Source organism: Zingiber officinale, chromosome 1B (assembly GCF_018446385.1).
Source record: "Zingiber officinale cultivar Zhangliang chromosome 1B, Zo_v1.1, whole genome shotgun sequence".
NCBI classification, from domain to species: domain Eukaryota; kingdom Viridiplantae; phylum Streptophyta; class Magnoliopsida; order Zingiberales; family Zingiberaceae; genus Zingiber; species Zingiber officinale.
Genome location: NC_055986.1, coordinates 139700668 through 139713478, shown reverse-complemented (window position 1 = coordinate 139713478; position 12811 = coordinate 139700668). Strand labels below are relative to the sequence as shown.

Here is a 12811-nt window from a genome sequence, read left to right as displayed (position 1 = left end):
ATTTAAATTTTCAATTTTCTTAATATCACACTGCACTTATGAGCAAAGAAGGCAAATCTCCATGCTAATTAAAAATTAAAGTGGAGTTTATTTTGATACTTGTCGTCCGTATCAGCTAACATAAAATACAATAGCCATCAACCGATGCACATCAGACGGTCGTGGCTTCATCTTCTTCTTTCGTCCTGTGATCAGCGCCGTCTACCTTCACTTTGCTGCCGCAGCAGCCGTTGGATGTCTGATTGTGTTTTTGGGCCGGACCATGCTCGTGATGGAGCAGCATCCTCTCCCGGAACTCCCTGTTCTCTTTCCACACCTCCCCGTTCTCGTACACCTCCTTCTTCCAGATCGGCACCGACGCCTTCACCTCGTCGATCACGTAGCGGCATGCCTCCATCGCCTCCGCTCGGTGCACCGCTGACGCCGCCACGAACACGCTGGCTTCCCCCACCCCCACCGTCCCCAGACGGTGTGCCACCGCTAGGCGGAGGAGCGGCCAGGACGCCCGCGCCTCGGCGCAGACTGCGGCGAGGCGGCGTGCCGCCATCGGCACGTAGGCCTCGTAGCGGAGCTCCACCACGCTTTTCCCCTCGAAGGTGTCGCGGGTCGTGCCCTCGAAGGTGGCGATCGCGCCAGCTGCGGGGTCGCGCACGAAGTCGACGTATCTGATGGTGTCGATCGGGCCGTAGGAGGCGTCGAGTATCTCGACCAGATCCTTTTCCTCCGCCGCCGCCGAAGCCATGAGGGTTGAGGCGATTTTCCTTGCCCTAGTATTTTTATTAAACCATAAAGAGTTGGTGACCTTTACTTTTTAAGTTTCATCCAAAAGTCATTAAACAAGATGATTTTTGTGACTTATTTTAATTGATGTTTGGATTTATTACTATCTAAAATCATGGTTCAGATATTTTTCATATTTTTATTTTCACATAAATTTAAAATTTGACCATAAAAGCTAATTTATAGATTTCGAGTGGCTCTTAACGTTAGATCCGACTTCTTCAGACCTGCCGACAGTCCGTGACTGGTCCAAATTTATCTAGATTATTATATTAAAAAAATTATAATTATAAATTTATAAATTATTTATATTTATTATTATTATTAGAGAAATGACATAAGAAAAAAATTTAAGAAAAATTTCAAAAATAGACATGTAAAATGATGAAATCTATATAAAAAAAAAATGATGGATTATGAATTTGTATGTCTATATCTTTTACTTAAAATTTTATAAATAATTATATAAAAAATTATTAATCAGTTATTAAATAATTAATTAACCCATGAAATCTTTAATTGATAAATAATTATAAATTAACTAATATGCATCTTTAATTATGAATAATAAAAATAAAATAAAATAAAATAATTGATTAATTATTAAATAATAACTATAAATATTAATAATTATAATTTACTTGGTTAAGATACTTAGTTATTATCTAGGAGAGCTGATGATAAGTTGTTTTTAACATATATAAAATTTTTTATAAAATCCGTTCAACGGATTAATGGACCCTTGAACCTAATTGACCCGGCAATGAAAATTAAAAAAAAAAAGTTATCGAACCGATAATTCAATGGGTTAATGGACCCTGAACCTTAATCGACTCGGTAATAGTTCAAGCCGATAATCAGGATTAATAGATACTCAGCCTGTTGACCCTTTAAGTAATATATTTTCTTAAAAAGTAGAATATTAAATAATTTTTAAGAAAACTATAAGGGAAACGAAAGAGAAATAAAAGATGGGAAAAAGATTTTTTTTTCTACATTATTTTCATTGAATTTTACAATTATATTTTTCTAGAGTTTTTATCTATTTATTCCAGTTTTGTATTCTTTATAAAAAAATAGAGTCACAAATCAAAAAGATTTTTACGCATTTATTTAATGATGGAGTCTTTTTCAATTTTGCACAAATTTAAAAATTAAATTAGAGAAAAAAACAAAAAACAAATTGATAATAGAAAAATATTTCTCTGAAATAATTTCATAATTAATAAAGTCCCAGTAAATAAATTTTATCCGTTTCGGATTTGTCCTTCATTCAAACGCGCATTTCCACTCACCACTCTCCGAGGACCCGGCGGAGTCTCCCACCAAAGGCCGAGGTTCGGCTCGAGAAAACCCGCCACGGAGCCCCATTTCAAGATCCAATAAATACGGTTCCACTCACTCCGCTCACTGACCAGCGTTGCACCACTCTCTCCCTCGATCCCCACTCAGTTCTCGCAAACCCTAACCCTACTCTTCCCCCAAATCCAAATGGGATTCGATCACCACATCTCCGCTTCGACGCCTCCGTCCCTCGCGCACCGGCTCCGCTCCTCGATCTACTTGTCCTGCTGCTTCGCCGGCGGTGGTTCGGGCGGCGACGGAGAGGACGGTCGGTCCCCCGTGCTCATTCGGGTGTCCGCCGCCTGGATCCGGCGCAAGGCGCAGGAGCTTCTCAAGGTCGGAGGGAAATGCCGGAGCCTGGTGTCTCGGATCAAGCGGCGCCATCGCTCCCACCGCCACTTTGGCTATGATCCCCTCAGCTACGCTCTCAATTTCGACGAGGGGCACGACAGCGACGAGGGCTCAGGCGGCAGAGGCGAGTTCCTGCCCCGGGGCTTCTTGTCCCGCCTTCCGCCCTCACCTTTGCACCCTGTGTCCGCCGGAGTCGTCGATGCCTAAGGAATCCGGCGAGTCTCCCCTATTCTTTCTCCTTCTATTCTTTTATGCGGAATTGTATATAAGATTACGAATTTAGGTTCTGCGACTCGCTAATCAATTTACAGACTGCATTTGATTTTGAACTACGAGGGTTGAATTTATTCTTCTTTTTTTTTGTCGCAAGTACTAAATCTCAATCTGAAATGAAACTACGAGGAATCATTATTCGAATGTTTGATCTTTTCAGAACTGCAAGAAATCATCGATTCAATTCCAAATCTTTGATCTATGTTCATTCTCATTAGTTTTATGCTTAACGTGACAATTGAGAACTGAAAATTACGACGTAGTTGTGATTGTGCAGTCGTAAGCGTCTAATCATTGTGATCCTTTTATCATCTTCAAATTGGGATATTCATTTCTTCCTCACGACAGATTTACTATAACGTGACAATAGATTAATGGATCAATTTTACGCCTCCTCTACTCACTTGGTTGTAACTATAAGCTAGTTGTATGATTTATTTTTCTCCATATAATTTAATAATAAACTGTAAGAGGTGTCTGGAATGAACATAATCATATTTTTACTATAATTTAATGACAACTGATTAGTGAATAATGTAGGAATTTGTGCACAAGCACGGTGTAACATGAATAATAGGAGCATGTTCAAATCCCACCTAGAAAGCATTTGTTTACATTTTGGACGGTGAACGTCCTATGATAGTAAATGATGGAATTTATCATTTCAGCAGCCTCACACGATGAACATCCTAGAGTATATTTATTGTAGATGGAAAATTTAAATTTCAATGAAACAGAAGAGTTATATATATATATATATATATATATATATATATATATATATATATATATACTTCTTTGTCTAATTTTTCTTCCATAAAAACTTACAGAAAGACTTCTAATTTTTAAGATGTTATCCTTTTGTTTTCTATCAAAAACTAATTATTTTTTAAAAAAACTATTATTAAATAGAATTATTTAGTCTTTTTTCACAATATAAACCATATATTTTTATTTTTTTTAATTTGAAATCACTTGCACTATTAAGTATTATTGGTTTTAAAAAATATTTGGCAATTCTAATTACACTTTTTTTAATTAGCACTGGCTAATCCAAAATACTCATAATGCACAGCCGAACAGTTCACATCTTTCGTAACTGGAAATGAAACGTTAATACTGGAGAGAGATTGCACTGACACGCTAATTCATGTTGCAGACTTGCAGTTGTCCATGCAAAAGGGGTATCTTCTTTTCTTATATGCATCCTTTCATTCTTTTCTATTCTGCATTACCTGATAAATTATTATTATTATTATTATTATTATATTTATAATAATATTTAACTGTTTTTGCATTTCTTTTTTGGCACATCAAATATAAGTCTGTATAGTTTATGCGGCTCCCCAACTCCACCACCGTGATTTTTAAAAATATTTAAAACTATGAATTATAAATTATTTTTAGATTAATTTTTTTATTAAAGTTTAGATTTATAAAATTACAGTCTATATATTGTGCAAAAAAACAAAATTCTAAACAAATAAAATTCTTTAAGTGTAAGAAGTGAACCATGAAAATTAGTTCATTCGATGCACCACAAATGATCATTTGGTTGTTCTAATCGTTTTTTTTTTTTTTTTGGACTCACAACAATTTCAAATTTGTAATGCCGAATAGATACTTGCTCGGGTTTAGCTTCATCTCGTATGTCCTCTAGGTTCGGCATGTTTCTTCGATATCTGCATATAGATTAGTAGTTCAGACTGACTTTATTAATATGTCGTCGACGTATACCTCCAAGTTACGACCGATCTATTTTCGAAACACCTTGTTCATGAGTCATTGGTATGTGGTGCCGGCGTTTTTCAATCTGAACTGCATGACGTTATAGCAGAACATTCCGTCGGTCGTGATAAAGCTGACCTTTTCTTGATCCTCTCGGACGAGCGGCATTTGGTGGTAGCCCTGATATGCGTCGAGCATGCAGATCAGCTCGCAGCCTGTCGTAGAGTCCACCATCTGGTCTATCGGAGGCAATAGATAGAAATCCTTTGGGCATGCCTTATTCAAGTCACGGAAGTCGATGCAGACCCTCCATTTGTTACCCGGTTTGGAGATCAGCACGACATTAGTGAGCCAACTCAGGAACTAGAGTTCCCGGATGTGACCGACCTCCAATAATTTCTCTATTTATGCCCGGATGATCCAGTTATGCTCCACACTGAAGTCCCTTTTCCTTTGCTTTACAGGTCGGGCATCCGGTCGAATATGAAGCTCGTGTTGAGCGACGCTCAGCGAGATTCCGGGGAGCTCGTGGGTCGACCAAGCGAACACGTCATGATTCCGCCTGAAGCAGGCAAACAACTCCACCTTTTCCTCGCTCTCCAGATCGGCGGCAATGAAGGTGGTCGCATCCGATCAGTTCGGGTGAATCTGAACTTCTTCCTTTTCTTCATAAACCATCGTCGGGGGCTTCTCAATGATGGTGTTAACCTCCAAGCGCGAGTTTTTTCGAGCGGTCCTTGCTTCTGATCTAACCATCTCAATGTAGCATCGTCGAGCGACCAAGTGGTCACCTTTGACTTCTCCTACCTTGTCGTCCACCGGGAACTTAATCTTCTGACAGTAGGTGGACACCACCACTCGGAACTCGCACTACAAGAAAATTGAGATTCTACAACACTTAAACGACAACGTTTTTTTATAAAAAACGTTGTCTATTTTTTTTAACAACGCTTTTAGTGAAAAGCGTTGTCTATTTCATTATTTTCTTATTAATAGACAACGATTTTCTAAAAATCGTTGTCTATTAGTGATTTTTACGGGTCAAAGACAAGGCTTCATAAAAAGCGCTGTCTATTAGCCTTTTTTTTAGTGTCTACGACAACGTTTTTAAAAAGTATTGTCTATTGTTAAATTCTCATCTAAATCTTGATTAATACAAACCGTTGGATCTAAGTAAGGAGTAGAAAACCCGAACCCTTCTCCCAACTCCTATCTTCCGATCGTTTTTGATCCCGAACCCTTCTCCCAACTCCTCATCTCACGCGGCCTTCTCCATTCAACTCCTCTCTGGCAAACCCTTCTCTGGCGAACCCCTCTCCTCGAACCACTCCTCCAAACTCCTCTCCGTCAAGACCGCGGGATTAATCTCTTCGCCTCCGTCGCCTCATTCACGCTTCCTTCTCTTTGATTCGTGGGATTAATCTCTTACCCGTCCGATATCGAGCAGTTCTTCCTTTTGCTTCAACGGGCGAAGGCGAAAAGGTTTCCTTTTGAACTCTCCGGCGGAACGCGAGCATCCCGTGAGAATAACGTTGCTTCGATTCGTGGGTATCCAGTCCGATCTCCGGCTTCCGGCCTTCGTTCACGCAAGGTACTCGATATCTGAAGCCCTCTGGATCGCTTCGTGGTTCTGCTAGAGAGATCTCTAAGTTTTTTTGTCCTCGATTTGTTTTAGAATTTAGATCTCGCTTCTGGATCCCTTCTGAACCTGTTCGGATCGATCCTTTTCTGGAGATTTGCCTTCCGTTCTGGTTTGCTTCTGTTTTTTTTTCTGGATCCCTTCTGTTTTTTTTTCCTCTTGCTGTTTGAGCCTCGTGTAGTAGCTTTTGGCTCTGGTTACAACCATAGTGGCGTTTACGTTTGCCCGTTGGAGTTGGGTTTGATGTGGTGATTTGATCTGGTGTTGTAGGGTTTAGAATCTGGTTGCTGCTTGCATGGGAGATGGTGGCGCCATGGCTATCGAAGTCATGAAGATTGAGCAGAGTTGTGTGGAGAACAAGCAACCAGGGGTTGCTTTGAGTTCATCCATGTCTGAAGGAAGTTATGGGTTTTCTGGGATGTCTCCGTCTGTTTGTAGCTCCTCGAGGTCTTCCCCATCCCATAGGTACTGCTTAGTTTGTTGTATTACGATTTGGATGCTTAATATGGAATTTTACTGCTCAATTTTTGCCCTTTTACTCACCATTGGTTTCCTGTTGAGTTTTTACTGTTTAATTTACTTAAAATTTTGCATTCTGCATTTTTTTTCTACAGTTCTTGACTGTTCAATTTCTATAAGATGCAGAGAATCTTTGTCTAAGTTAACTAATCGGTGTTAAGTTTGGTTTTTTATTAGCCTGTATGTATGAGTTCTTACTGTAGGGATCGAGTCAAGTCTACTTTATCATCACTTGTTTGTTTCGATGCTACTCAAAGAACACTGAATCGATCAATCCCAATAAGGTAGACGCTCAAATATGCTCATTAGAACTGCCCTTAGTAGATACAAATAGGTGGTCTTTGTATGCAAAAGGTTTAGGAAGGAAAAGATTCTTATACAAGAAAGAAAAGGTTCATTCTTTGTGAGAAAAACAATATAGTGTTTAATCAGTTAAGCTTTACCTAAATAAAGTGGTTGTTCTTTGTCTGATTAGTTGTAAGATGTAATAGATTTTAAAATGTGAGCTAATGTAATATTTTGTGACCTTGACCATGGGTCATAGAAATATAAAAATATGTTATTTGTTAAGCTTTACCTAGAATGGTTGTTTGTTAAGGGGTTTGATAGAGATTAGTTGTAAGATGTCATGTTATAGGACTAGTGTGATGACACTTGATTCACCTAACAAAATTTAAAACATTTTAAATGTAAACTAATGTAAAGTTATAATTTATATTAGAGTGGATATATATCTTGTAGTTGTTTTTTTTTTATCTTACAGTGAGAGTCTTCAATATTACTTTTTCTATAAAATGCTCTAGTTAGTCGTATCCTTTTGACTTCCTAGTAAAATATATTTGATTTGTGAGCAATAGTTTCTCCAGCTTATTAATTTTCACTGCTGCTTATTAGTGGTTTCTTATCAATCCTAGTGGCTAGTCGCTTGGATGTAGATGCTCCAGTTCTAATCAACACAATGACACTATAAAATGGATAAGAACAAGAAGCCAGAGAAGGTGAGTGGAGAAATCCGGTTGGCGAACTTCTCTTCGGGACTGCTGCGCAACAGGGTTGCCGGAAGTGTCGCCGGTGCGCAGAGGGAGCACGCCACGCTCATGCAAGCCCAGAGGAAGTTTCAGATCGCCCACTACGGGAGGACTCCGGCCAAGATCGAGGAGTTGGCGGGTTCTATTGAGTGTCCCGGCATTGCCATGAGCGCCTCCCAAGAAGAGAAGAAGTGCAGCTTCATAACAGTGAGTTCAGGTACCAAAAGAGGGCTTTTACAAATTACAATAAACTCAAAGAAAAATTAGGGCAAATTACTAATTATTCTATCCTCTTGCTAATGTATACACAAATCCTGTGTATGTTGCTTATCATGATGAGGAATGGGGAGTTCCAGTTCATGATGACAGGTGATTACTTCCACAAATTTCTTCATCTTATCTACACAAATTTCAACTAAATTTACATGTTGACAAGATTCAGATGGATAAACTTGCAGGATGTTGTTTGAGTTGCTTGTTCTAACAGGAGCTCAAGTGGGGATGGACTGGACTACTATACTGAAGAAGAGGAATGAATTCAGGTTAGAACTAATGCTAGAAATAGTTTTTATTCAAAGGAAAGTACTTATTTCGAATAATTTAGAATCTTGAAAGAAATGTTGTGTGGCAGGGTGGCATTTGCTGAATTTGATGCAGAGTCTGTCTCCAAGTTCACAGAGAAGCAGATGGTTTCCATCAGTGTGGAACTGAAGCTGGATTTAGGAAGAGTTAGAGGAATATCACTATCTACTTTAAAACAAAATTAGTGTTAATTTTGATATTTACTAGCTTCTTATGTAATTAAATACTAATATTACTTCAATGTCAGAATTCTATTATTTTGGTATGAGTTTGAAATCATTAGCTGAGTTGATTATATGTAAAATTCAAATCTAGACATGGTAAAAGAAAAATAATAGTTTCGTAAATATAAAAATAATGATTTTAAAATAATTTTTTAAAATTTTTTTTTTTAAAACGACAACGCTTTTAAAGCGTTGCAAAAAATGTTGTCTTTTAAAAAATCAACGCTTTTAAAGCGTTGTAATAGCGTTGTTTTCGCTAAAAACGACAACGCTTTAAAAGCGTTGTCTTCGCTACAAACGACAACCCTTTAAAAGCGTTGTCTTCTCTACAAACGACAATGCTTTAAAAGCGTTGTCGTTGAGCAGACTTTTAACAACAGTGCCTTTAACAATGCTTTTTCAGGCACAAAGACAACGCTTTAAAAGCGTTGTCTATTAGCTTTTTTCTTGTAGTGTCGTTTAGGGTCGGTCGGCCTAATATAACATTGTATGCCGACGGTGCATCTACCTAATCAAGTTTGTGGTCCTTATCCTCTTCAGGGGCTCCTCACCAAGTGAAATGGCTAGCTTGGTCTGGCCGATCGGCAACACTTCGTTATCCCGTGAAACCGTAGAGCGGGGTCATCATCGGCGGTAGTTCGCTCCAGTCGATTTGCAACTGGTCGAATGTCTTTTTGTATATGATGTTCACCGAGCTCCTTGTATCAATAAAAGTTTGATGGATTGTATAATTAGCAATTACCACTCGGATGATCAGTGCATCGTTGTGAGGGATCTCTATTCCCTCCAAGTCTTTAGGGTCGAAGTTAATTTTGAGTCCTTCCGCTTTCTCCTTGTTGCAGCCAACAGGGTGAATCTCGAGTCGTCGAGCATGTGACTTCCTTGCTCGGTTAGAATCTCTGCCGACCGGGCCGCCTGTGATCATACCTATCTCCCCTTGAGCGACGTTACTCCTGTTCTCTTCCTCCTGTGCCGACGGTTCATTTCACTCGGCGAAGCCTCGAGCGGGACTTGGATTGTTCCCACGTTGAGGTCGATGGTGGCGTGGTTCGAGCGTTGTCCTTTCTCCCTCTTTTCGGATAGTTGATCAGCGCCTTTGTCGTCGATCAGGTGACCATGATTGATGGTGATATCCCCACTGGGCCGGCCTGCTAGTTGCCAGGTCATAGCAGTCCCGAGTGTTGTTCGTTGCTGACTGTTGGAAGGAGCAGAACATCGACGTCCACACTTTGCCTTTTGCAGCCTTTGGACGAGTGGCTGCCGCATGTTGTACGACATATGTCCTGGGCTTATGTGGCGGGGCTCCTCCTGATCGAGACCCCTTGGGAGGTTGATGGCTGCTCGGCTGCCGCTGTTCAGATACTCATGCGGGCTCGGCATGCATCTCCTTCTTCCTTGCTGCCTGAGCTTCTTCCACGTTAATATATTCGTTGGCCTTTTTCTGTAGGTGGCCAAAGTCCTTCGGCGGTCTCCGGATGAGCGAACGGAAGAATTCTCCTTCGGTGAGACCTTGGGTGAAGGCATTTACCAACACATCTGAGGAGATCTCGTCGTCTGATTGAAGCGCTGGATATAGGCCCTTAATGGGCTCTCGGGGCCCTTGCTTCAATGAGAATATATTCACACTCGTCTTCTGGTGGCGACGACTGCTAGCGAAGTGGTGTACGAAGGTCGCTCGGAAGTCCTTGAAGCTGTGGATTGAGTTGCTCGGCAACCGCTTGAACCAGCGTTGCGCCGATCCAAATAATGTGGTGAGGAAGACTAGGCATTTCACCCCATGTGTACTGGTGCAGTGTGGTCGTGTTATCAAAGTTGGCCAAGTGGTCATCAGGGTCAGTCGCTCCATTATATTTTCCCATCATCAGTGGGGTGTAATGTTTCGACAGAGGGTTATTTAGAATCCCTTCTGAAAACTGTTGATTGACCCGCTCGGGCGAATTATCCTCTTTGGATGCCTTCCTTTTACTTGTATCTCGAGCGGGTATCTCATCCGAGGAAGATTCCCAGTCTCTGTCCGCTCGGGCCCTCTCTTTTGCTGGAGTCTATAACAGCTTTCGATGTAAGGGGATCGACGCATGAGGTGCTTCCCCATAGGTGTCGATCGACCTCTTGTTTGGGCCCCGAATGGAAAGTTGTTCCGTTCTGTCCCCTCACTCAACCTAGCGACCCGCCGCCGAAGCTGCGGACTCTTGCACTTGTCGATCAACCAGCGCATGTTGTTGTTGTTGCTCCAATATCTTCATCACTCAAGCATGTATTAGTGCGTCAAAATCCTCTTGCATCAGCGTCACTGTTGTGAGTCGTTCAACATCTTCCATCTTCTCGTTCAGATGCAGGCTACATTCTCACAGACGACGCCAAAATGATCCTGTCTAAAGACGTGAAGCTAGAAAGCCGGGGAGGTGGCCGTTTCGCTGACTGAATGAAGATCTCGCTCCTCTCTGCAAAACAAAACCAAAACTAGGGAAGAGGTCTCTGGTGTTGACCCTCCGACGCTCAAATTAGAAACAGAAGAAGAAGAGGGTGAAAGTACTAGAGATAGAGATTCATCTTGTCTTTTTTCATACTTGACATACTCTTTTATACCTTTCTTAGTAACCCTAGCTCCATCCTCCCCTGTTTAATGATATTAATTACCCACAGAAGACATCTTTGTCTTGGCTTCTTCTCATTTAATGATAGATGAAGTGTTCTCTTTTATTTTCTCTTTCCCTCATTAATTATCTGTCTTCTCCTCTTTTATTTATTATTTTATCGATTCATTATGTGTACAATGCCAACGTCATACCTCGAGCCGGACAAGTGGTCTGCTCAGTTCGGGCTCCAAGCCCGCTCAGCTTGCACTCCTGTCGACCGGGTTGACCACACTAGTTTACTCAGATGGTCGACTGGACGTTGAGATCAGTCGTTAAACTGCTTCCCGCTTCGGTGCGGCCTAGCCTTGTTTAAGCCCTGGCGTTGATCGCCTTGACTTTGACCTACACCGTGACAGTGGACTCGTGCCAGATAGACTCATCCCTATCGCCGCGTCACCTACTACCATAAAGCTACATATGAGAAACACTTCACCTGCAAACACAAACAAGCTTTGCAAACATTTTTTTTTCACTAAAGCTGGAGATATTGTGGATTGCGCTTATACTAGAGTAATGCATCTTTCTCGAGTGGTGTTAATAGTATGGTTGCCTAGTGAATCAAGGACTTCACAATGAAAAGATGTATCAGGGTTTCTTAATACACTAAGAAGCAAAGCTTGGCCTACTAGACTGCTAGTTATGAGATTGTTACAGTATACATTGGAACTTTGTTTTCTAATGTGATACAGTAGTTAAGGTGGACTCCCTGAAAGTCAAAAAGGCCGGCTACACATGGCAGTCAAAGTCAAGAGACGGTTAATATTCTAAGCCAAGGTGCATCCTCATTTAGATCGAGAGCTTGTCCGATCGGACCCTCTAGCCAGTCGAGCTTCGAGCCCTGACCTCCTAAGCATTGGTGAAGCTCGAAGCCAAGCATTAACGAGCTCGACTGAGTGATCTAGTCGATCGGACATATGGCTTGATCGGACATATTGTACGCTTGACCCACCCGATCTCCTAAGTATTGATGAAGCGTAAAGCCAAGTATTAACGAGCTTGCCCAAGTGTTTTACTCAACCAGACATGTGGCTCGATGGGACATGCTTGACGCTTGGTCCACCCAAGCAAAGGCCAAGTCGCCAACTACATTCACCGAAGTCAACCAGATGGCTCTTGTGAGTGATGGCCAATCGAACTATATTAAAGACTCGCTCGGCTTGCCAGGTGAGCCTATGGTGGCCCCATGATTCAACAACCTCATATTCCTTTTTGACATTTTGTGTCACGGAGGACAAAAAATATTCTGTATATAAGCTACACATTCTAATTTTCCAATTTGTCAATCGCAGAGATTGTAGGTCCATTTTAGGAAAGGTGTCAGAGCTCTTTTATTATCTGTCATTTTTTAAAAATACTTTGAAATCCGTGCGCAAACACAACATAACACTATAAAAGGGGTCTCCAGCTATAGGTGTAGGTATGCGATACTATATAATTTTACATACATATCGCTACTATTTTTCTCACTATTCATTCTTAAAAATTGATCACTGACTTGAGCGTCAGAGGGCTAACGTCGGGACCCTTTTCTTGACCCGATCACTAAAGCTTTTCTTGCATGCAGGAGCGCTTGGGAGTTACTTGGATACAGCGACGAGTCTTGATTTAGTCTACATTAGAGCTATCTTTCCCAGTGAACTATCTTGTCTACATTCGGACAATATAACAATGAGTAGGGAATCAATCAGTCATGCTCAAGAAAAATCA

The 12811-nt window shown here is 41.0% G+C and overlaps 2 protein-coding genes and 2 long non-coding RNA genes across 4 annotated transcripts; 3 read left to right on the top strand and 1 right to left on the bottom strand.

The window, feature by feature from the left end:
• Positions 1 to 65: 65 nt before the first annotated feature.
• LOC121982127 (molybdopterin synthase catalytic subunit-like) lies at positions 66 to 821 on the bottom strand. Its single transcript, XM_042535040.1, has one exon. It carries the CDS (start codon positions 740 to 742, stop codon positions 152 to 154), a length of 591 nt encoding a protein of 196 aa, XP_042390974.1. The 5' UTR covers positions 743 to 821; the 3' UTR covers positions 66 to 151.
• Positions 822 to 2271: 1450 nt separating this feature from the next.
• Positions 2272 to 2682, top strand: LOC122042716. The gene has a single exon (XM_042603004.1). It carries the CDS (start codon positions 2272 to 2274, stop codon positions 2680 to 2682), a length of 411 nt encoding a protein of 136 aa, XP_042458938.1.
• Positions 2683 to 6006: 3324 nt separating this feature from the next.
• Positions 6007 to 6556, top strand: LOC121982142. The gene is made up of 3 exons (XR_006112010.1): positions 6007 to 6067; positions 6152 to 6227; positions 6386 to 6556. It is a non-coding gene; the product is annotated as an uncharacterized LOC121982142 (long non-coding RNA).
• Positions 6557 to 7973: 1417 nt separating this feature from the next.
• On the top strand, positions 7974 to 8425 carry LOC122003724. The gene is made up of 3 exons (XR_006118088.1): positions 7974 to 8031; positions 8121 to 8204; positions 8294 to 8425. It is a non-coding gene; the product is annotated as an uncharacterized LOC122003724 (long non-coding RNA).
• Positions 8426 to 12811: the final 4386 nt, after the last annotated feature.